Source organism: Poecilia reticulata, chromosome 3 (assembly GCF_904066995.2).
Source record: "Poecilia reticulata chromosome 3, P_reticulata-male-v2, whole genome shotgun sequence".
Classification (NCBI taxonomy): domain Eukaryota; kingdom Metazoa; phylum Chordata; class Actinopteri; order Cyprinodontiformes; family Poeciliidae; genus Poecilia; species Poecilia reticulata.
In genome coordinates this window covers 21,707,346-21,732,392 of record NC_088832.1, presented here as the reverse complement: position 1 = coordinate 21,732,392, position 25,047 = coordinate 21,707,346, and the positions used below count along the sequence as shown (strand labels likewise).

At 39.2% G+C, this 25,047-nt stretch overlaps 3 protein-coding genes across 8 annotated transcripts in view; 2 read left to right on the top strand and 1 right to left on the bottom strand.

Annotated features, from left to right (window-relative positions):
- The first annotated feature begins 2,225 nt into the window (after positions 1–2,225).
- depdc7a (DEP domain containing 7, paralog a) lies at positions 2,226–10,510 on the top strand. Of its 3 annotated transcripts, none has more exons than XM_081605230.1 (9): positions 2,226–2,417; positions 6,098–6,554; positions 6,913–7,043; positions 7,172–7,364; positions 7,810–8,030; positions 8,292–8,434; positions 8,513–8,638; positions 8,754–8,832; positions 8,920–10,510. In XM_081605230.1, exons 1-9 carry the CDS (start codon positions 2,387–2,389, stop codon positions 9,141–9,143), a joined length of 1,605 nt encoding a protein of 534 aa, XP_081461356.1. In that variant the 5' UTR covers positions 2,226–2,386; the 3' UTR covers positions 9,144–10,510. The 3 variants fall into 3 exon arrangements, with proteins under 3 accessions (XP_081461356.1, XP_081461355.1, XP_008404102.1); XM_081605229.1 differs by having other exon boundaries at positions 2,232–2,417; positions 6,095–6,554; XM_008405880.2 differs by lacking the exon at positions 2,226–2,417 and adding an exon at positions 5,486–5,806 and having other exon boundaries at positions 6,095–6,554.
- cstf3 (cleavage stimulation factor, 3' pre-RNA, subunit 3) lies at positions 10,311–21,109 on the bottom strand. The gene is made up of 20 exons (XM_008405881.3): positions 20,860–21,109; positions 20,196–20,300; positions 19,920–20,015; positions 15,823–15,855; positions 15,166–15,263; positions 15,026–15,092; positions 14,908–14,942; positions 14,672–14,798; positions 13,769–13,846; positions 13,520–13,682; positions 13,182–13,291; positions 12,957–13,073; positions 12,650–12,868; positions 12,457–12,559; positions 12,297–12,366; positions 12,008–12,203; positions 11,753–11,903; positions 11,505–11,599; positions 11,354–11,414; positions 10,311–10,841 (listed from the first exon to the last, which is right to left on the bottom strand). Exons 1-20 carry the CDS (start codon positions 20,884–20,886, stop codon positions 10,642–10,644), a joined length of 2,151 nt encoding a protein of 716 aa, XP_008404103.1. The 5' UTR covers positions 20,887–21,109; the 3' UTR covers positions 10,311–10,641.
- Positions 21,110–22,689: 1,580 nt separating this feature from the next.
- The window catches only part of hipk3b (homeodomain interacting protein kinase 3b), a 42,073-nt gene continuing 39,715 nt past the window's right edge, over positions 22,690–25,047 (top strand). For 2 of the 4 annotated variants that reach the window (XM_008405886.3, XM_081605228.1), the window contains exon 1: positions 22,690–23,052. In XM_008405886.3, coding sequence (XP_008404108.1) covers positions 22,980–23,052 — 73 coding nt within the window. In that variant the 5' untranslated portion in view covers positions 22,690–22,979. Of the gene's footprint in view, positions 23,053–23,088; positions 23,183–23,330; positions 23,452–25,047 lie in introns of those variants that run through there. The other 2 variants (XM_081605226.1, XM_081605227.1) reach the window with 2 other exon arrangements.

Here is a 25,047-nt window from a genome sequence, read left to right as displayed (position 1 = left end):
GGGGCTACATTTCCTCCACTACGTGTAAACAATAGAAATATGCAGCAACAGAAAAGGCCGAGGCATCCTGCTTGCTCTGTCAAGCAGCACAGCGCATGCAGGTTTAAACAGGACTTTACTCTTTAAACGTCGAGTTAGATGTTTACAACTAACCATTAACTGTTTTTATCTTTACGAGTGTATATATTTCCCCTACTGGCTTTGACGACGTCTCTGATGTGTCCTGTTGTTCCCTTTGTTTCCATGAGAACATAGAAGAGCTTCTGTTGACCTGTTCTCGTGCTAGACAAAAACCTTCTAATCACATTCATTAGAAAAAGATTCCCTCATTTATAAAGCATTTGAAATGCAGTTTGTGTGATTAGATGCCAGCAGTTTGATCCTCTTCAAAGAGGTGAAGGATTACAAAAGTGGTATAATGGAGGCAACTACTCAATCACACTTTAATTGGTACAGTACCTTAAAATGTTGTGGATAACATTGTAAGGATTGAAAACAGTACCTTCCTCCCTATCTAAGAGAGACAAAGACATGTTATCAAGGTCGATATGCGCTACTGTGTTTCAACTGTGACGCAAACATCAGCACAACTGCTGAGGAGAAAACATGGCCGTGGCCGCCATGTTTACAACAACCAACGAAGAAGACAAAACATGCAGACACAAGATGCAGTTTGACTTTTCGTAAAACTAATAAAATATTTATTAGGAAAAATTAAAATGATAAATAATCCAACAACTAAATAAAAGTATGTTTTATTTATGACAATCGGAATATTTAAAAACCTAATACCAGAATTCTGGTTTTGAAACAGTTTCAATTGTTTTGTTTTTTTTAAACTAGAGAAAATAACATCACAACAATCCAATACAACTACATTGTTGGCATCAGCTTAGAAAAGCCACGTCTGATATTGTGTAAATATTTTTCAAATTAATAAATCCATTTTTTTATTTAAAGTGTCTCTTAACCCCGAAGCCGGACCAATAAATGACTCTTTTTCATTTCCCCCGAGCTTCAGGCTTTACTTCAGGTTTGTCTCAGAATCCGTCACTGAGGTGGAATCATAATCCGTCTTATGTTTTCAGGACAGGCAGCAATATGAAGCTGTTAGTCATCAGAGCACATAGGAATGAACTGATACAAGCCTGATTAATGAATTGTCAGTTCACTGGCAAAGCACCAAGGCAGGTGTGTTAGGAATATCATTACTTTTGTCAACAGGTTTTCAAAACACCACATGAATCCAAAGTGAAGCCAAACAGCTTAGGAAAGTTGTATCTTTAAAAATGACAGACTAACCCTATAAAGACACCAAAACAAAGAAACCTTTAGATCATGGAAGCAGTTCCTTCTAAGGTCAGGATTTTAATCTCATTTCCCTGTCGATTATTCTAAGTGCTTTCAACGTATAAATAAAAACCTGACATCTTCAACATGTTCACCGATCTTGGAATGAAAGATGGCTCAATGTTTATTCTTCTGTGAAAATGCCCAAAGGATTGTGATCTAACCAGTTTGTCGCAGTTGCATGCCTCACCCTTTACAACTCATCCCTCACCCCCCCGACAAGAGCTTCAGTCTCCTTGAGGAGCGCCGTCCTGACAGCTGCGTCTAAAGATTTTCAGGTAATGAAATAAATCCAGATCTTGAGTTTTCTCAGCCCATGTCACCTGAAACATAGAGGGCATCAACACATGGCATTGTCCCCCGAGGCATCTTCAGTCACATGCTCCAAACCTCTGTGACGCACATAGTTGCTTTGGCTGAAGGAGGAAAGAAAAAATAAATAAATTCCAGCATGTCTTGTGTCCATTTTGTGTTTTACAGTTTGAATCTGAAACTGCTTGACTGTCAACCGCCCCCACCCCCCCCCTTTGATGGATCCACAGGTCAGGACCTTATTATTTAAAGGTGTAACCCGGTCAAATGTGTTCCCATAATTGGAGGTGTGACTGAACTGATTGAAAAGCTCTGAAAAATCCTACTGGATTGTTTCTATTTCCTCATTAGTGTTATTCTTTTAGCTCAATGAAGCCTGTTAGAGTAAATTAGAAGGGTGATTGTAACTCCTCTGTGACAAATAAACACAATTCTTCACCTGTGTTAAAGCTGTTTTTGTAGAAATGCCCTCTTTAATTGTTTTTTTTTTTTAACCGTAGTTTCAACTCTGACAGAAGTCTCCAAAAATGAAGAAACAATCGCAGAAATGCTCCTTTCGTTGAAGCTCTGGGAGTCAGAGGGACGGCTCATTGTGGGGTCGGGCGACATAAATAATGCATGATAGAGTTGGGGGAGGGAGGAGCAGGAGTTTCGACGCTGTCTGCTGTTCGGCTCCGTGCGTCACCTTTTTGATTTGGAAAGCGCAGGGACATGGTGCGGATGGATGGCTGTCCACACGGCCACAAGAGGACCAGGTAACCGCGATTTATTGATTTTGAAACATTGTTGGGGTTTTTTAAAATTAATAATTTCATTAGTCTTTTTTTTTTTAAATGGAACATATTGACTGGTTGTTTTTATGAACTGTTGCTGCGTAAATACGAAAATCATTTTACGCACAGCCATCATCTCAGTCGCTCATGACTCCTCACACATCAATGTTGCTCTGTTTGTAATTAACTACAACAAATTACTGGTGACTGAGAAGAACAAATTGATTTACCTCTATAAGCATTTTTTTTTTTTCAGTTTTCAAAAGTTTGTGTGGGAAAAGTATTTTAGTAAGGCTTTACACTGAATGGAAATATATATTTCTTTACGTTTATCTAATGATCAAAACGCCTGTCATAAGTAGATATTCTGTTTTTAGAAGTGGTCCGTTTGACATTTGCTCTGTGCAGACTCAGCAGTCTCAGTCATGTTTGTGTCACAACATGACTACAAAAAAAAGAGATGATTTAGCATAATACTCCACACAGGATATGAGGGTTTCAATTCATGCGTGCCAATAACCCACCGAGGTTCAAGCTGCGCCCCGAAGCCAGATCGGTTAATCTGACTGGTCTTAACTTGCAGAAGGAGTGGAGATATTATCTTCCACCGGCTGTGATTTGACTGTGCCACGCTGCGTTTCCATCGACCGGATTTATCCCCTTCTTATTCTCTGCTTAGTGGTTTAACAGTAGCAATACAGAGAGTTAAAGCAACAGCAGAAAAAAAAAAGGTCACCCTTGTGGGAACGACGCCGCTCCCTGTGCGATTATTTACCTCCGCTGATGTGTGCAAACACATGGCGCGCTGTTGTGCATTGGATGAAAGGTTGGGCCATTTGCCCATCCCAGCGCAGTCTGCTCGGATTTTTACTGTTTCTTTCTTCTTCTTTTTTTCCACGGACAGAGAAAAGAAGTGATAACAGCGAAGAGAAACTGGCTTCGACTGTACAAACTGAGCTTAGTCTCAAACTGGCACAAAAAAAAAAAAAAAAAAAAAACAGGTGACAGAGGTCAGCAGAGTTCACAGGATTGTTTTGACCAACTTGACCTGCTCCTTGTTACTGATAACAACTTTAAAAAGTTTTGCCTTTTCACGTATCTCTTTGTGTTTTTTTAATCACACTTAAAAGTTGCAGATAATGAAGTTATTAATAACATTAAATGAGTAAAAAAATAAATAAATAAAAAATACTTAAAATGGTTATATTGATTGCATAAAAAGAAATTCAAACCAAAAAAGAAAATGCATCTCCTCTTTATCTTTAATTACTGATTAGCATGTAGAAAATTGACTTAAAACACTGTAAGAGTGCATCAATAACTCATCCAGCAGGCCACAAAAATAAACTCTTTCACCACAGTAATGTTTAAGGGGCATTTTGATTTTTGCAGTTGGCTTTGATCATTTTGAATAGCTTTTTTGTTTTCTTTTAAACACTAAACACTTACTTATAAACTGCCTTCTGTATTTTATCGGGTAATGCTTGATGTTAAATCATCTGAAACATTGACTTATGACAAAAAGCATACGTCAATTCTCTTTCCGGTGATTTTTTTTTCCACAGCACTCTATTTTTTTAACAAGCCTCATCAGGTATTAATCACAACCAGACTTATAACCATGCACTGTAATCTTCAGACCCCCTGGGACATTCTGCAGATGGTCTTCCCTTTGAGTCTTTTCTGATTTTCTCCACCATAACCTAGAGAGTTCAGTTTCATTTTCTTTCACTCTATTCTGTTGCGTTCACGTTTAGTTTTCCAGTGTGAACTGTTGCAAAATGTCCTCCCTTGAACAGCTGCTGCAGTCCAAAATGTTCTTTCCTAATATGCAAATCCCGAGTCCAGGACCGTTTCTTCTCCCCAGAGGGAGACGCAGTTTGACGTAGATTTATCTCATTAATCAGCAGATCACCCACAATCCCCATCCTCTGCACCTTTGATACGGGAACATCTGCTTTTCCTGCTGCACTGTTCCAGGACTCTTTCTTCTGTCTTCAAGTTTCACAGATGGGTCTGTAATTGCATTTGTCAGGTTGCGTAATCAAAACACACATTCTGTCAGAGCCTGATTTATGTCCTCGCCGAGCCCCTCGCATCCCTCCCTAACGTTTGCTCAGCAGGCTTTAAACGCTTCCTGTTGTGAGATGCTAAGATCTCACCGCGGCCTGCCCTGCTTTCTCTTTACAGATCTGAGTGCTGGGGGATGAAACAAGTCGCTTTTCCACCACGGCTCACAAATTACATGATACTGAACATATCTGTGTCTGAATCATATACAGATTGGTGTTCTTGAGGTAGCAGCAGCAACAGGGACACACTCTACTATTTCTTTTTAAGGTTTTTACCATGAGGTGAGAATGGGAACTATGATTTTAGGCTCATGTTGACCAAAAAAAAAAAAAAAAAGGCTGTCACACATTAGTGATATAGATTCTGTTACTTAACTTTCATCCTGATTCTGCACACCCACATGCAGGAAGTCAGGGGACAGGGAGTGTGTACGGTAGAGACAGAGGAAAGCACAGTTCCTGGGCTTTCTGAGAATTTGGCTCAATCAGAGCATAAAATACTAACAGGAATAACAAATAGGTCACTAAACAGACTTGACCTCTGGAACTCCGAAAAGGAACTAATTCATTCAGTTTTTTTTCTGTTGTTCAGAGATTTCGCGCAGAACTAAGTTTGTGTTATTTCATCCTCCCTCTAAGAGTCAGAATGTTATGTAATATCTTAAAAAGATCTTAATCGGTGGCCTTTCAGAGCTCTCGCTTTGTTGTTTAGCTGATTTCTTCTGTCGTTTTCCATCCAGTTATTTTACTTGATACGGGCATCATGTAGTCCAACGTCTCCCTTTCTAACATCGTTTGACGAATAAAAATTGAAATAGAGCAACAGGTGATTATTTTTAAGCTGCTTACCTGTAATGGCTTCAGATGTTTCTTAGAATCTAAACGTGAGTCATTTAATCTCAGCGTAAGTGAAGCCATTCTGTGAAGGCTTCGGACGTTTGTTTCAGGACATTAGAAAATAAAAAAGCATCACGTAGATCAGGGAACATGGGGTGTTCGTGGATGAATTTGTGGAGATGTTTAAATTAGGGTTAGGTTTTTAAAAAATACGTAAGCTTTCGAAGAGGGAGCAGTGAAGATATTTCTTACTTTGGAGGAGCTGCAGAGAAACACACATTGGGTGTAAGAATCACTTATGTAAACATTTTACCAGGAGTAGTTTAGAGTAAATCCACAATAAATTCAAAAGGGTGGAATTTTAATTCTTGTTTTTTAAAAATCTGTGACACTTTTTGTGTACGGAGAAGGAGCGTAAGCCTCTGATAGCTACTTCATCTCATGTCCATGGATCTAACTGTGGTACAGCTGTGATTATGCAACACGACACGTTTTCACTTACTTTCCGCCATTTTGCTTGTCTAAACTTGCGAGAAATTCAAGGGATTGAAGAAGTTTTTTGGTTGTGTGTGTGTGTTTTTGTTGTTTAATTTCATGCACAAGAAAAGCTGTAAAACTTACAGCACAGAAACATTTTCCAGAGCGTGCAGACTGCTTTCATCTCTCTGTTTTTCACGGCAGGTTTCACAGCTTATCTTCTTTACATCTCTGGCAGTCCCTTATGTTTTCCATCTTCTTTTGTTCCCCCAGCAGAACAAAGCATGGCTGGGAAGCCTTTTCGGGCCACCTACATCTGGAACAGCATCATTTCCAATCTCCAAAGTCAAGTCGAGGTGAAGCACAGGCGCCACAACCTGAAGTCGTACCATGACTGCTTCCTGGGCTCAGAAGCTGTGGATGTGGTTCTGTCGCACATCACCCTCAGCCGCTTCTTTGGCGACGAGGCGGTGCCTCGACACAAGGCCGTCCGTCTCTGTCAGGTCCTCATGGACTCTAAGGTGTTTGAGCCAGTCGGGGTTAAAGTGTTTGGAAAGGAGAAGAAAAGAGACAAATTCGAGGACAGCAGCGTCAGTTTGTACAGGTTCCTTGATCCGGTAACCAGCTCCTCCTTAGCTCTGACCAACACCAACTCTCAGTCCACTGGTACCATCAAGAGTGGCTGCGGGTCGCCGAACATGAACCAGAGCAGCTGCTCACTAACAAGCGAAAGGTATGGAATCGTATAGTAACATCTTATAAGGAAGAAACGTAACTTACAAAAATATACTTTAAACTATCATCCTGCCTAAAGAGTAGTGTGGGATATTCTGCAGTCTGGAATGAACGGGCAATAAAACAAACAGGTACAGAATTCAAGGAAAAAATAAAGACTTCACGAGACAAAGTTTATTATCCTTTTTATGCCAGCAATACATACTTAATTTATGGAAAAACAATTCCTGTAAACCACCATGTGAATAAAAGACAGGTATAAAGCTTTTCTTTTTTTTTCTGTATTGATCAAGTCTGTTCCTGTAACGAGTCCCTGAATCACTTCCATTGATTTCTCTCTTTATGTAATCTATCAGCCAAGGGGTCCCAAGCTACTCCACCCACTCCCCGGTGAAGAGGGAGAAGCTGCTGGAGGAGGTGCTGGGAAACCTGAACCTCAGCGCCACCGTCACCCCCCAGATGAGCCACCTCGGCCTCTCGCAGGAGTGTAAGCTTCTGTCCTGACACCCAAGCGTGTTGTAAACCAAACCGCTCTGAATGTTTTTATCTGTAAACACTGTAAAGCTGTTGATTGCTGCTGCTGCTGCCTGTAAAGCTTCCGCTTGTCATTGGCAGGTTTGTGTGAAGTGTGGCACCAGCAGACGGTGTCCAGGCTGCTGCAGCTCATAGAGCTCCCCCTGCTGGAGAGCTTGCTGGACGGCGAGGTCGCTTCACGGTCCTCTCTGCACGGCATGGACAGCGACCCAGACCTGCTGTGTACAACAAGCTACCTGGACAGAGAAGTTCTGAAAGCTTTCAGTGAAGCACAGTAAGTCCAAACTGCGACTTGTGAAAACGTCACCTTTTTACTGAAATTTTCTCGACTTATAGTCATAATCTTAAACGATTTCCCAGATCGAAAGCCTAAAATAATTTACCCTTTGATGAGAAATCATGTCAAAATCAGAAGAAATGTATTTTTCCTTATTTTTATCATGAGCCTATAACTGACCAATAATCTGCTCCCTTGGTGTCTCGAAATCCTTCACATCTAAAGGCTGTGATTATAGTACAATTACACACAGTGGGATAAGTAGATTAGGGGCCATATGCAAAAACTGCTGTGTTCACAGTTAAACTCTATGCCATCTGGGCAAGTTGCGTCAACTGCCTTTACATCTTGTTTCAATGTCTGGTGCTTAAATACGAAAAAATGGGTACAAAAAAATAAAATCCACGTATAAAACTAATTCCTCCCCTTCCCTCTGCCTCAGGGCTGATGAGTGGATGTCGGTGGCGGTGGACTGTCTGGAGTTTCTGCCCGATGAGCTGGTGGTGGAAGTCAGTCGAGGTTTGGCTGCTTGTGGGGACGACTTCGTTCAGTGCAAGAGGTTGCTTTACCAGGTCCTGGTCAGGCATTACGGACAGACGCAGCGGACACCTCTGCTTAACAACTACATATTTGACATCCACTCTGGGATCTCAGAACTGCTTGGTAAGCAATCTTTTTTTTTTTTCAGTTCCTACCTTTCAAAATCATTTTTAATGTTGTGTGTCAGAGAAAGTGCCTGGTGTGTCAACTGGCTAAAAGAAGATTTCTATACAACTTACTTCCTTTGCAAGAAAAGCAAAACCCACAATAATTGCGTGGAAACTAAAGCAGCTCATTTAGGATCATGCAACCAGTTCCTAGTGTTGAAGCAATAACTATTTTCAGTCAGTTTAAAGTTGATAATTGTTCCTGTTGCGTTGTCAGTTAACGGGAAGCTGGAGTTGGCCTTAGAGGCGCTGCAGCTGAGCCTGAGGCTGCAGGACTCCCACAGCCGGGAGGAACTCCGGAGACTGCTGAGATTCATGGCCACTGCGGCCAAACCGCAGGAGGTGAAGCTGCACAAAGAGGTCAGCGCTCCTGCTCATCCTCTGTGTGCCGCTCTGCGTTCGCTTTTGCTCCTCGCTAACTCCAAATGCTCTTCCCAGATTGAGAACAGGATGGCGGTAAAGAGGGCTTTCTCCAGCTCCATTGTGTACAGCAGAAGGCTCTCGAAGGGCAAGGTGGACCTGATGGTTCTGTTCATGATGGATAACCACTGTGATATGTTCAAAGTAAGTGCTAGCGGTTTGTTTCTTAGGAAGGCGATGTCTTTGGTGTCGAGATAACAAATTGGAGTCGATATAAAGGAGTTCAACTGGACTGAACTGAGTTGAATTTTTCCACCAGATTCCCATCTCCTTGCACAAGATGGTGGGTGACAGACTGAGGAATATCGTAATGGGGAAGGATCCGGACACGATAACAGGTACGCAGGTTTATCCGCTGTTGTAGATTAACAGGAACGACTTGCTCTGCAGTAAGTTAACTTCTTTTCTCTGCTCCTCCACTGCAGGCATGGCGTACTGCTCAAGGGTCGGTGCTAAGGAATATTCAGGAAGTGGACAGAAAGCCACTAACGAGGAGATCCTTTCTCTGCTGAGGACAGTTTATGAGAACCCCAAATTCTCCAGGAAGGAGAGGAGGCGACTGCTGGGACAGTTTCATAAAGCTCACCCTGAGACTTTTGTTCAGTACTTTGGAACTAAATTATCTAGTATCAACATGTTGTTGCAGTAACATTTATAAAAAAAAACTGTGTTCACATGGAGTTGTGCAGATAGTAACAGATGACAGAGCAAAAATGTAAGCTATACTATTTAATGATCTATTTAACTATTTTATTTGGTGCGGGTCACTAAGGCAAAATTCTCATTTTGATGTGAAAACCACTGATACGTCCTCTGAAATAGAAGAATGTTATTTTTTAAGCTCAAATAGACATTGTAGGTCTGATTCAGTCAAAAGCAAACTTGCAGGTTGGCTGTTTCTGTCTTTCTTGTGCAATAGCATCAGGTAAAAATGTGAACATTTGACATTGTAAACCTTAGAAGTCCCTAATTCTGCTGTAGCGACAGCGGAGACGTGCTCCTGACTCTGGGTGGTTTTGTTTTCTAAAAAAAAAAAAAAAAGAAATCAAAACAGATGTTTTTTCTTTTTTTTATGACAATCTCAGCCACGTTTTAGTGGTCTCTTCAGGGTTGTTTAAATCAGGTACAAATAACCCTTCTGACTGGCATACTGGAAATGACTGGAGTGTTTCCTGCTGGTTTTAAAACATCTTGTTTGTATTTTATGTCATCTAAGGTCAAGTTGAAATGTAGAACCGAAGCCTTCATGCATCTTTTGCATCAGCTATAAGACGACGATGGCATCTGGTATGCCAGCTACAAACTGATTCAGAGTGGATAACTGTGAAAGACAAAGAAATTCTCTGCATGTAAAATTAAGAAAAAATAAACTTGTGAATTTGTTTCTGTGAAATAAGATATGTCTGAAAGCGATTCCCCCCCCAACCCCTTTCTCTAGTAGTTCACGGTCCCGTTTGTGACAGAAATCCTTTTGTTCTGAGAAGACAAAACCACAGAACCCCTCATGTGCTTCCACTGCGATCCAGCTGTAACCCGTTACTTCAAACTACCACCGAGACACAGAAGAAACATTTCCAGGATGCAAACACACTTACTGCAAGACACGACGGTGCCGCTGGCTTAACTGATTTAAATATCAGGATGTAAACACTAAAACGAAGCATGTAAACCTTTTAAGTCTCCCATTAGAAACACCAGTAAACAGAGAGAGCCCTGTCTGTTCTCAAATGGGTCCCACTTCTGCTGATTCACTGAAAGGTCAACCTTGGAGCATCAGCGATATTTCACGCTCAAATAAAAACACAAGCTGCTCAAATTATTTTTTACATTTTATTGAAAGGAACAGTGTTTCTAAAAAAAAAAGAGAAAAAAAAGAAAAAGCTTTCACTTTTCTATCCTTGGAACAGCTGAAACATAAGATCAGAACCGAAGTGTATCCCAAAGTCCACGGTTGAATTAAAAACTTTGTACAGTATAATTATCAGTCTTTCAAAAAAAACAAAAAAAAAAAAACACTTTTGTGTGCTAAAGTATCTGTGTGAGCGCGTATATGGTTATTTGTACAGATGTAAAAACGAGTCCTGTGGACGTGTGTCTTTATTCTCTATGACAGTCTGTTAAGATTACATTCTTCCACCGGTTTCGGTTTATCGAATCCTCTTCTGCTGGCGCGCGCGGTAGATGTCGTGAATGGGCGGAGCTATGGCTCCCTTGTCGTCCTCCTCGTCGGAGTCGGCGTTTGGCCTCTTGAGGGACTTGGCGGTGGCGTGGTTCTCCAGGGGGCCGTTGCCCTCCCCTGCAGACTCAGGCTGTCTGCCGGTGATGAGCTCCACAGCAGCATCGACACCTGAACACAATCGGTCGTATAATAAGCAGGGTAGCGAGAAACTAAGAGGATATTTTAATGGGATGATACAATTTAATGCCTTTTTGTTTGGATTTTTATGTGAATAAAGCGACAGAAACTAGCTTGGGAAGAAAGTGGCAGTGTTCTCCCAGAAGAATTGAAAATTCTACACCTGAAAAGTGTGGCTTGCATGTGAATGCAGCCCCTTTTATTCTGATGGCCCTAAATAAAATTAACTGCAACCAGTTGGCTTTCAGAAACCACTAGATTAGTAAACCGAGTCCACCTGTCTGTAATTTAATCTCAGTCTAAATCCAAGCTGGAGAACATGAAGACCGAGGAACAATGTAAAACATTATGCCACGTTTGCAACTTTTCACCGAGGAGTGGTATAAAGAAAGTAATTGTCAAAATAAAAATAAAATCTGTAATAAGCACTGTAAAGACAGTTGAAGTTCACTGGACAACAACATTTCTGTTGCTTCTCGAACTGTGACAACAAACAAACTTACTCTCAGGAAGTGTACATCTCCTAAAAGTTTCCATGAGCTCATCCACTTGAACAAAGGGACCCTACGGACAGAAACAATTGAAAACTTAACACTGCTGCCGCTTACAACTCATCAAAGACAAACCTGGTAGCGTCAACCGGCCGTAACTTACAGTGAAACACGTAGGCGGAGGGAGCAGCTTCATTAGGACAACAGCAGCTGGAGGGACTGGGAAAACTCCGCCAGGGACCGGGTGTAGACCTGGAGCTGTGGGGAGGAACAGAGGTAAGATCAAAGATGAATCCATTTACACATCAGGCCTATTTAGAGGGAAAAGAGTGGAAAGACAGCAGCAGGCCACAGAAAATAGAACTCAACACACAAAAATGAACCCTGTATGAAATTTCCGGGATTACGTACGTGCGAGGTGACGTGGCTGATACGGGATCATCTGATTGGTGTCTGGTTTGGGATACTCTGGTTTACGATCAGGATCGTCCTTTAGTGTAGGCACGGAGGGAGCCACCACAGCCTCAGGGAGCAGTGCTGCCAGTTTGGCACGAGACACATCCTACAAAGAAGCAGCAGAAGACGTGTCAAACACACAAAGTCTTTCTTGGCTCAACCACACCGGCAGTCATGATTCAAAGTCATGTATCAGGAAGAAAAACACACCTTGTAACCAAGGGCTTTGAGTTCACTGGTAGAGCAGGGATAAAGGTCCATGAACTTGTATCTATCTACAAGCAAAGCCGTTTCTTTCCCCTCATACTCGTCTTTGAAGGCTGTGAAACGTCGACGCTCTACTTTCAGAATACTGGCCAGGTCTCCGATGTTGCTCTCGAACGCCAAGAACCGAGCCCAGATCTCACTGAGGAGCAGATGCACGCCACGGTTCACTGCTTTGGACCGATATCTTGAACTCAGACATGCACAGACAACACAGCCAAATGCTTGACATTACCCTGATTTCTCTGGGGATAGGCTTCCAGAGGTGAGGACCCGTTCGAACAAAACCCTAGTGTTGTTGTCCTCTGAGAAAAGAATCGGACACATAAAGCAACGTCTGTAAAAGCAAGCAGCAAAGCTACGGGATGGTGAACAATCTGGAGGACGTTACAAACCATTAAGGTGGGAGAGGTAATCAATGTAGGCAAGTATGTACTCTGGAATGTCTCCATATTTCTTCAAGCCCAGCTCAAAAATCTTAAAGGCCACTGATTTATCCTGTTGAGAAAAACACACAAGACATTTTTTAAAGCAACTGTGTGTCCAGCCACTCCTCAAACCACACGCCGAACCTCTGCTTCGTCTTACTTTGCTGCAGTAGTATTCCATCAGCGCTGCAGACACGTAGACGTGGTGACGTGTGCGTAGGTCCTCTCGAGCCTTTTTGAAGATGGAGCGACCTGATTTGATGCCCTCCGCCCTCCTGGCGAACTTCATGTACTGGATGTAGACCAGTGTGGGGTCGATGTCCTCGATCGCAAGCAGTTTGTTGTAGATGCTGTGCACTTTCTCGTACTTCATGCGACTCTGAGAGAGTGACACAAAAATAATGTTGGTGGAGAGGTATATTATGAAGTTTGGTTAGTTTGTTCTGGACATGTAACCGGACACTCACTTCTTCGTAATCAGCAAACGCAAAGTAGAGGAGCATGTTCTTTTTGAGGAGAGTCCCAATGGCACGTTCATAGATGTTAGCTGCCTCGTCGCTGAACAGCTTTGAATTATTCATGTCCTGAAAGAAAGAAAAAGAACAAAAAAATTAGGAAGACACAAGATTTGTCTGATGTTCAACATCTGAAAATTATTCTGGCTCAGTTTTGAAAGTGTAGGTGTGTCTTACCCCTTTCTCTGCCAGCAGCTTGCTGGACTGCTCCAGGTACTGAGCTGCCTCATACCAAATGTCGGGATGGTGGCCCAGAACCAGCAGGCACTGCTCATAGGCAAACATCACTGCATCCAATCAAATTAGAAAGCAATTAAATTAAAATGTTCCTGCAGTGCAACAGTAAAATAAAGGGATTTGTGTCAGAAAAAGAGTAAAACTCTGCCCTCTAGTGTCATATCTGCAGGTAAGATAATCTCTCTGCATCACTATCTGACGTAAATGTAAGAACCTACATATGACGACCAAAAAAAAACGTTTCGAGACAAAACCACCAACATTGCACTTAGTGTTACCTCTCTTTGTGATGAGGGTTTGGTCTTCTGTACGGAGTGGGTTGCTTTTTTCCCACTGAATGTACTTTTTCCACATTTCCACTTGCTGGGCCTCCTGAGGGGAGTTCTGTGGTGGGACTGAAGGTGCGTTTCTGTCGAGTCCTTTCATTACCGTCTCGTACTCCTGCGTCACAAAAACCACCCAACAGCCTGCGTCAGTTACCCAGAACAGTATTTGATACATTTTTCAGTGGGAATCCGATTTCTCACCTTTGCCACTCTCCTTGCATTCATGTAATCCCTGCTGCGATCTTCAATCATCTTTTTAGCCAAATGCACATTGATACCCTGTAAATAAAATCCATAGATTATTTCCTGCTTTTGTTACTGTTGAAACTCTAAATCTACATATATTTGTGCTCGATAGCTTTTGGCATCCATTGTAAGTTTCTGTGTAAAGTTTACACAGAAAAACTTGCTCAACTTTGTTCAAAATAACAGAGATCCTATATCACTAATGGGACCAAACACTATAACTCACGCCGGTCTTTTTATATTTCAAGTAACTTTCATACTCCCTGCTTGCATGAGTGTCTCCAAAACTATTTCCGTTCTGGAATTGTGATTTGTTTTCAAAAATGAAAAACCTAATCTCCTGCAGTATTAAAATAGAACTTTTGATTTTTACGGTTCTAGATCAAATGCTTTGAAATAAAGCCACTCTGGAGAGAATAGGGTCATAATTGCTGACTGATCTAGATTCTGCTGAGATTTAAGTAAATTTAGAATTAATTGATATAAATGTGTAATTATTGCTTTGTGATTTTCTTTGCCTTACACAGAAAGCCAACACAGATGGAAACCAAAATACTACCACCACCATGTTTCATTATGCTTCTTCTTTTGGCAGTTTCTTCTTCTTTGGGAGTGTCTTGGTCAATAAGTATTATATGTCATCTAAAGGAAACAACCATGTGATTTTTCACAGCTCTTAGTATCGGGCAGCAGCATTCGTTTTGGATGGTAGATTGCATGGATAAATATGTTCTTATGTTCTCCTTTGCTACTGTTTGAGTTATAAGTGAAGCTTTTAAGCTCATTTAAAAAGAAAAAAAAAAAGAAAAACAATTACATGCAGGAGAAAAACACTTAAGCGTTGATTGGCTCACTTGCCTCTTCATATTTGCTATAATCTCTCCAGAGCTGTTCAATGTTAATCATTGGGTTCACGCAACCTCTTTGGTAGACTCTCCGAACCGCAGTGATTCTCTGATTTTCTGCGTATGAGCCCACTGCCTCACTAATAGAAGACAGAAAAACAACCAAGATTTTAGTTTTTAATGCAGGTTAGGATAAAATTAAGGTCAACAAATTGAAGGAAAAAAAAAGAAAAAGAAAAAAGCACTTACACTCCTTTCAGGAAATTTATGTAGTCGACCCAAATCTGAGAGAAAGAAATAATAGCAAGTTAAATAAGAGCGCTGAGCAGAAACTAAAACAACTTGATAAAAGTTCATATTTGCAGACCTGATAGGACATAATTTCCATGCCAATTTTATCAAGGGCGAAATCATACGCCTGGGCCATCTTCTCTCTGAGAATAAGGGAATGAAATTATTTACATTCTCCTCACATGCTGGATGTCAGAATACAGAACGTCTTCTTACTTGTAGCTGGGAAGCTTCCCTTTGGTCTCCCGAACATATGCAAGGTAGCATTTCCACAGGTCAATGTGCAACACTTTCATTAGGCATCTCTGGAACAACTGCAACAAGATGCGAGAACATGCAGAAAAAAAAACATTTTACATTTACTCTATAGGACAGAAATCACATACACAGGCTGACTGATGTAGCAACCAAATAACTGGTCAAATGTCCGATGAGGCAAAAACTGTTTTTGTCATTCACATATGTATATTTTTTAATTTATCTATGCGATCTTCAAGCTACAGTTCGACGTTTGCAGAACTTCTGAGATTATATGCTGGAGTAAAAAAACAGTTAAAATCAGAAATGAGCAGGCACTTAAAACATTTGAAGACTTTATTCAAGTGAAGCGACATGAAAGGTACACACAGCATCAAGCATATTACATGTAGATGAAAATATGTGAAAAGAAAGAACCAGAAAGTGTTTGGGGTGGGGGAGTACGGCTTGCATGAACATTGAAGACAGATAGTTCAAACGTTATTGAAAAGGCACGCCAAAAGATACTAGTTAAATTTCTTTTTAAACTTTCTAATGAGCAAAATTCCTACATATTCAGCCTACAATTAAACAGAGCTTCAACATTGAAAATGGGCTTTCAGTTTGGGCACTTACCTTCTCTACCTTGTCATAGTTTTTAGCCTTTATCTGCAAATAAAAGTGTAAAAACTTATAAATGGAAAGCTCAAAGTAAACATGCATTCATGCAGTTTTAATAACTCAAACACACACACATCCACACAAACCTAAGAATCAACAGTGATATTCACACAAGAATGACAACTAACTTTCAGAAAGGGGTTTATTTTATTTTCTTTCCACTTGCGCCACGCAAGCCAAGAAAACGCAATAGAAAAACAAACAATTCATATTGTCAAAATTTAATTAACTGTAGTAAGACCAGCTTTTAAAGGCAAAAACATTTGAAATATGAAATAATCTTCCTACAATAACTTCTAGGGGTGCATGGCCAATAAATTGGTTCACTGATGACAATCTTCTGCCTTTCAAGAATCTCTCAGCTCTTTCCAGTAACAACAGATGCAGCTCTACTAGTTAAAAATGGTGTGAGGGTGCAAATATTCCAAAGACACTGATCAGAATGTCTTACTAAGTAAAAAGAAACATTTTAATGCCACACATAATTTTGAGCAATAAACCCAAGTGAAAAGTGTTGTACTTTAGTATAACATCCCTGCCTCTTCACATCCCATCTCATCTCACTTAAACCCTTCCTGCTAAACATATAAAACCATTGGGGCGGGGGAGGGGGTTGGACACATTCAAATTATGTGTGGATTTAAGATCAAAGTCTTATCCTTATGAAACTGCAAATGGGCAGAGAAAAGATAAGCATATTTATAAAATGGTTTAATCTTTTCAGGCACCCTACTCCTAAAAAAAACCAAACAAAACTGAATACAAGGCTGAGAGGTGTGGGAGGGTATACAGACTAGAAGAATAGGTATGAGAAAATCCTGAGCACATCCTGCAAATATTTGGTTCATGTATCTTTCATAAAATGCAAGAAATACAGCATAGAACCTTAATCTTTAAGTTTTTAATACAAAATGTTACAGTACACATAGTGTTTTGAGGTATACCACAAAAGTGTCATTAGTCAAACTAGACTTGAAAGTTGCATCATAACTTACAAGCGACCTTATTTGGCATAAATGTGTCATAGGAGAGTCAGAGCAACTTGAAATTCTGGCCCTACTGCACACAAACTAAAACCGTCTTGCCCGCTTAAATTTAGCATTTCAAATTCAGGTCAAGACGATTCCGTCTTCGCACTAAAGAGAAGCACAGATTTAAACCTCCAAACATTTTGCCAAAAATACTTTCAAGAAGTTTTTATGCAAAAGCTGTTTTTCTCCACAACTTTGTCATTAGTGAAAAGGACAAATTTAACTTGTTCAAATTAAAAACTGAGCTCCAGTTTCTCCCGAGTCCACTTCTCAGCGATGGCTACATCTGGCTCCTAAGCCTTTGTGCGGTTTGCAGAGACGTGCAGTAAAGCTCCAGTTCAGCTGCCAATGCCCAAACTCAACAGCCTTTGATAGTTAAGAGTATAATCTTACACACAATATTATTGAATGAAAATATTTACAGGCCATTTACAATTCACCTTTGTCAAAGTTTATCTACCAAATGTATTAAGAGCACAAGGAGTGTAAATATTAAAAAGTATTCATTAAGTTTAGGGAAGCTTCCTCAATGAACATTAGTTGTTTACGGCACCATGAGTCTATATTAGTATATTTACTAACTCCACTCTTGGAGCAATAAATGAATCTTCATAGAACTTGTCTTGCCCTCAACTCCATATTTCTTAATGCGATGGGGGAAACAACTCAAGCTAAGCTGGGTCTCTTGTATGTTAAAAATGGCCTAGCAGGCAAATCAAACATGTCATAATAAATGGTAATAATATGCAAAGAAAATTTTTATTTTGTACATTTTGGGGAATTTCCAATGTGGTCCTCAGTTGTTCTGTTTAAAAAGAAATTAGCACATACATATACTTACCACAAGGGGGAGCAGCTATACTAAAAATTACTTGGTGTAGGTCATTGATTATAATCCTAGAAGACTTAAATTGGTATGATAATCCTAAGTGTTATTTCAGAAACAAGATCTTTGTTCAAATTTAACTAATGTAGCGGATTTAAGGAAATTCAGGTATTTGGAGTCAAATGGAGGACAGAAAAAGTACCTTGCAAAAGTATCAACACCCATTGAGCTTGTTTGCATTTTGTCACGTTACAACCAAACTTTAAAACATGTTATTGGGAATTTATGTAATAAAGAAGCAGAAAGTCATGCATGATTTCACACTGGAGTGAGCAGTGCTTCATCAGAAAAGGTCAAGGAAGACTTTATAGGGAAAAAGAGGAGCAGACAAAAGCATCATGCTCTAAAGATACTTTTATGAAGCAAGAGAAAGGTGATCTGGTTAGACTTGAAAAAAGAAACTTGTTAAAACCTCAAGTACTTAAGACAGGGGAAGAGATTCATCTTAAGGCAGATGACAGAATATATAAACAATGGAATAGTGTAGATAAAAAACAAAGGGGGGGGGGGGGAGTTCTATTTACCGTAGTAGAAATCTCAGAGCATGCTAGTAGAGGTGCCAAAATGTAATTGCAGTGAAAAGTGATTAAAGGATTACAGCCACGGGGACTGAATATAGACGCAAAATTTACAGGCGGAAGGGGAAGGAAAATCATGCATTTTCCTTCCCCTTTATAATTACATGCTACTTTGTGTAGGTCTTTCACGTGAAATTCTTACAAAAATGTAAAAGTTCACAATCGTAACAAAAATGGTGAAAGGTTTTTGGAAACAAATACTTTTGCAAGGCACTCTGTAAAAAAAAACAAAAACAATGTTGATGCTGCATTTGTTTAAGCTTTTTAATTGTCTTTGTCAATTTTATTTTTTATATCAAACATTTTGAAGTTGCAATATGTACAAACAGCTAAAAATATTTTCCCTTTTCTGAAAAATATTTCAGTTCCATCTGGTTAAGAATCCTAAATCATCTCTGTTTAATAATCCATAAGGGTGATAAATCACACTAAAGTCGCATTTCTCTGATACTGTCAACTCTACACTTATCTTTAAAATTAATAAACACCAATAATATCCTTTTGGTTTATTTGCCTTGTTCCGTTTTATGGTAAAATGAATAATGACTTGGATCACACTATATTATCTTTATGATTGGATTTTCTGCTAAAGTTGTTGCCGCTATAACAACTTTAATGCAAATAAGAAAAAATATTTAAGGGTTGAGGTCTATCATGAAAAAGAGAAAATTAGTTTTCCCAAATTCATAGTGTAATGCCAGAAAGTTAGTGTAAGGCAAAATATGTGAGGAAGTTTGATTTGGAAGAGAATCTACAACCTAAATACACTGACATGACTGCTTAATTTTAGAAAATGAATACATTTAGTGTAAAAAAAAAATTACTTTTTGTTAGAACTGATAATCAGGTGTAAGGGAAATTAAATCTTCTGGTCCAATAGTTGGTTGGATGAAAGTAAAACTTATTCTTGGCAAACCAAAAAACAAGAAAAAAAAAAACAAGCAAAGGGTCAGAGTTTGTGTGTTCAGGAGAAGTGGGGCAAAAGGTCTCAAGAAAAGAATGGGCCACACAATAAAGATCGTTCTTTATGAAAATAACCCAAAAGAAATGACACAGGAGGCAATAAATTGACACGACAAGTGAATAAAAGGCTAATGCACTCCAATACCATTAAAATAGTTTTAATACTGTTGCAGACCAAACATGCAACAAATGCACTTTACCCCATATGTAATATGCCGCAGATGATATGTAATCTTTCGTTTAACCTGGAAACATGAGGAGTTATCCTTAAATAGTTATAGATAATAACCCCTTCTTGCTTAAAGGCACAATTCCTAATGAACATTAGTAGAGCCCAACTGTAAATGCTTTGTATCAATTTTCATAAATGGTTCATTAAAAGGTTTTTCCACTTTGCTTTAGGAAACTCTGAGAATTCTTTAGCTTTTGAAGAACATCTTTGAGATTAGACAAAAAGGCTCAAAACAAGAATTGTGACTTTAAACTCCATTTAAGTCAGATACATTTGGATTGTGTGAAAATCACATAGTTGATTATGTTAGAATAAGTCTCAGCCATGCACACAAGGGAAAAGAATTAAAAAAAAGTATTAACCTCAGCTTCAATGAACAGTTTCCAGAATCTGCCAGAACTTGGGAACTGTGAGACAAGTCGCTCATGGGTCTTCCTTGCTTTATCTATGGGTTGATTCTACAGGAGGAGATTGCATTTACATTCCACTCACTATTTAACATAAAAATGGCGATTTTGCCAATCATAAGGTGGAAGACGATATCAAAAGTTTCATATTGGACTAAATTCTAACCCCAAGCCCACCACCCTCATTCCCAGTATCCTTATCCCCAGTAATACAACTCGGTGTCACTAAACCTGTGCTTCTCGAATCAGAATGCTCCAAGCGTCAAGGTCATATGGGTTTTCTTCCAACTTCTTCTCTGCTTTCTTCACCTTCTCAGGGATATACTCAGCTGCTGCCTGTAACACAACAAAAAAGCAACAGGCAATGTTGTTAGCATACTCAAAATGCTTGTAGCAATGTGATGCGAGGGCCCACATGGCGCTGGACACTCACACAGGAGGTAATCGTGTTATTCATTACCGGACCATAAACATCAGAAAAACGAGAAGCAGCAAAAAATCGGGATAAATCGGCTGAAATACATATTTTCCCTAGGTAGCTTGGTTTTTCTAGCTGGCGCCATTAAATGGAACCTTACACAGCAATATCTGGAGTAAAAACAATTCATTGACTATCAGAAACTGCAAAGTAACACGATTGTGAACTAACGTTAGCTCGTAGTGTTGGTATCGGCTAGCTTCACGTTGCGACAAAGCGGCTGAATCAATATGGCGCACGACCACACCACGAAAAAACCAAAGAACATGACTTCTACGCGTTTGATTCCCCGGATAAAGCTGCACACAGCGAATATTCCAAACTTATTTACGTGCCTAACAATGCTGTATGATAAAACATTAGCTATGACACAGATATCCCGCTAGCTTGGCCATGAATAGAACTGCGTGTTGCTACCTGCTCGGCTGTTCCCTCCGTCGACATGGCTGAAGAGTATCTGCTTCAAAAGTTTTCAACCACCGCAACTAACACCGAAATAAGCAAGATACAGGAATTTTCTTTAAAACTACTAGGTCATCGGCATAGTTTTAGGGTGATTTTTTACGTTGCCTTCGAGCACCTAACAGCTCAACGGCTGGACTGGCCGATGACTAAAATGGCGAGAAGGCAGACAGTAGTGTTCCATTGCGCGTGCAGGAACAACAAAGTTACTTCCGGCTGTCACAGTTTCTTCAAAATAAAGGCATTGGCTGCAGCATTAGGGATTAAAAAAAGCCATTCATATTTTTAAAATCATTTTGATATACTATGTTTTACATTCCCGTTTGGTTAAATTGCACTAAGATGAGAAATCACTATGATGAAACCACACTCCTAGAATGAATTATAGTGTAGGATTTCTCTAAGCAAATATAGTGTGATATATGTTAGATGTAATGCATGCGTTACAATTAAGGGAGACTCTTCAGCACAAACAAGAACAAGTAATTTAGCACCAAATGACACTGATCATTCTGCTGGACAACAGGGGGAAGCAAATCACAGCTACAGAGAGAGAGCGCTTGAGCGAATCTGTCTAGCCTGGCCAACAGACTAGAGTAATAGAGTACAGCAGTTGTCGTTCACACGAAGACATATTTAGTTTTTATTTTTCCGTTCTCAAACCAGTTTTTACCAATTACCTATTATATATTTGTCTAATTACGTACAGGCTCCCTATACATAACTCCTTCTATATGTTTAACCTAATCATATGTGTGGTTTTAGTCTTTGAAGCTACATACTGAACAATTGTGTAAGCTTGGAAAATATGTTTGCTTTGTCCTTAAGGATAAAAACAGATGAAGATTCACAGCTATATTTTTGTAGACTATAACAATTGATCTACACAGCATAATTGATAGCTGCACAGTTGAGTGCTTTGTGACTAATTTGTACCCTTTGACAAAGATGTTTTCTTAAAGCATTTTAGCTGTTGACAGAGGTGAAAGCAGTTCCTATTGCTTTACGCTAATTTCTGAAACATACCTAACATTTGCACACATCAGAATATCATAAATAAAAATAAAAAGGTTGGTGTATGCAACAAAAATAGACATACATGTAAAATACTGTATATTTTATTATATTTTTCTAAAGCTAATATGTTTATCCTTTATGTAAGTACACTGTGAAACCTTGAAAACCAATATCAAATTATTTGTTTGTGCACATCAAATTCTTTGTTTCTGCACACACTCTTGCCCAATAAAGTTGAAACTGAATTTTTAATCAAGCTTTCTCATAATGACAAATTAAGGTGGTCTGATAGCTCTTATTTTCCCATATATTGCCATCAAACAGACTATAGCTCTGTTGGAAAACTAGTGAAATTTTTTAATTGATTTATTTATTGACAAGGGTAACAAAATTTTGGCTATCCAAGCTGAAAGCAATCTAATTTTCTTCGTATTATGTTTTTTCTTAAAATGCTAAGTTTTAGCATTATCATTTTTAGTGTAAAAGCATGTTTTAAATTGCAATGCCGGCTGCTTATTTGCTCTTGTAATATAATCATGTCATACTGAACATAGGGCACCTTATTATTTAACCAAGCATATCCACGTGTCTACATCCCTACATTCTACTTGTATCAAAACTATGTTATAAAATATATATTTTGTACTTTCACTGCATTTGGGCGGTTTTGCATTGTATTCCAAATAAACCTGGGAGTTCTATTTTTAAGATGATCTGCAATGGATTACTTAGGTCTGACTGATGCCGTCAGTTCACAAACATTTGCTTCCAGTTGCTAGAGAGAGAGAAGGGACATGTTAGAGGCTGGCAGGGCCGCGGAGCTGCTCGTCTAGACAGGGGGTAACGGGCACCCTTTCAGAGATGGGCAACGGCGCCCAACGAGAAAGGACGCGGATCTGAGCTGAGTAGCTACAAGCCGGACTTGGTGTATTGCTCCCGGACGTCCATATGCAAGAGTTATTTTATGTTTGAAATGTGGGAGATGGTGGCGTTACCAAGAGCGAGCTCTCCCTTCCTGTCGTCTAGGACAAGATGGCAGCAATGCAGGCGAACTGTGCATGGGATGGATTTATAAGTCCATAACATGCCCAGAGAAGCCCTGGATTATACTTAAAGTGACTCTATGTGAAGGTAAGTAGCGGACTGAAAGCTGTCAGTTTCCAAGCTAAACATTTGAAACGTAGGTTTGGATGTGACGTATTACTCTGTCATAACTTAGCTGTAAACTTAACCAATTTTGGATGTGTCTTCAACGTCAAACGTGAGTAATACAGGCTATACTTTAAGTAGTGTGTTTAATTGAGTTAAATATTTTTTCCCTTTCATGCCAAATGGTGATGACGATGTCGTCCAAGGTGATTTATTGTAACGCAACTGCCTTGAAAACACAAGTGTTGTCACGGCGACGACACTTGTGTTTTCGATGTTTCACGTCGGATATTTGGTGATTATACCCTTCAGAGCTATTTTATGGATTAATCTAACTTAAAACTAACTTCGTTGAACAGTATGGATCTAGTGAATTCACTGGTAAGTTCTGTTTTACTTTGTTTCAATTACCTCTTGAATCAGGCACAGAAAAGACTACCTATCAGAAGCGATGCTAGACTTCTGAACAAATTTTGAAGTTTTTAAAATCATATTTTAACTGGTATTGCAGACATTAACACAACACAGAATGACCTATTTATAAATATTATTCAAATGTAATCCGAATAACTAACTTCTCACTTCAGTTTTACTTTCAGTTTAAAAATTTATTAAACTGAAATATATATATATATATATATATATATATATATATATATATATATATATATATATATATATGTTATATGCCTCCTAGCTAGGCATGGGTTAGTTAGACATATGCTTGGTTAGAGGGTATACCTGAGTATACCTGTTAAGCTCGGGTATAACAGCCCTGAGTGAATGTAGAACAGTTTGAGACTAGTTTAATATGTAAAACATAAATGTATTACATTATATAATTACTTGTATAAAATAGAAAAGCTACAATCATTCCCACTGTTGATAAAGTAATGTCATTTAACATGTGTTTGTTATTTGGACATTGTAAGCATGTAAATAAAAAATTAATACATTTTATGGCATCTTTAATGGCTATCACAGTGAACATTAAACCTTTTTGCTCCTATGATATTTATAAAGTAAAACATGTATTATTCTGATACTGGCTGGTTAATTAGCTGGGCTATCTGCTCAGGCAGACCCTACAATCAGCTGCTTAACAGGCATGCTTCTTAGCTTTGCCATCTTTGGTGAACCTTGTGGGAGTGATGGGCTGACCCTGCGGCGTAACACCATGGCTGCCTGGCTTTTTACGGGTTTTGAAATGTTTGGAAACAGTCAAATTGATATATCTCAGTGACGGACGCAGAGGTGTTGCAGGTTTCTATCAGGCTGCAGGCAGTCGGTGCTGCATTACTTTATGCTTCATACAACAAAGTATAAACTCACTACTCTAGCACTTTCTCTGGCATGTCATTGAAAGGAATTCAAATCAAAGGGATATTGGTAAAGAACGTTTGTGGAAGTTTTAAATGAGATGTATATATCTTTGGCTTACCTTGAACCACATAGGCCCAAAGTAATTAGTAGTTACATGTTAAGTTATTTACATTAAACCAGATTATTGTTGATAGGAAATGAGACAGACATCTCTGAAAAGATAATGAAATACTGTTGTAGGAATATCAACTTAAAAAAAAAAAAAAAATAAAAAAAAAAAAATATATATATATATATATATAGCAATTAATGGAAAATAACTTTTTGTTGCAATTAAGCCTTTCTTATAAGTGCGGAGCAGCATTTTGCAGGTTTCCGTTGGCGTTTTGAAGATTTGTCTTTGCTAATGAACTTCAGGTCTTTGAGGCTGAAAGGCCTTCTTGCCATAACCATAATCTTTGGCTTCCTCCACGGATTCCCGACTTGATTCATGTTGTGTTCCTGGCTGGGCCACTCAAAGCACAAAACATTACTATTACCTCCAGTCAGAAGAAACATGTTGATGAAATTAAAGGATTACGTTAAACCTGCCAGGATTGTGAACAATTGTGAGCTTAACTTGGCCATTTAAAATAACAACCTCAGCTAAATGTT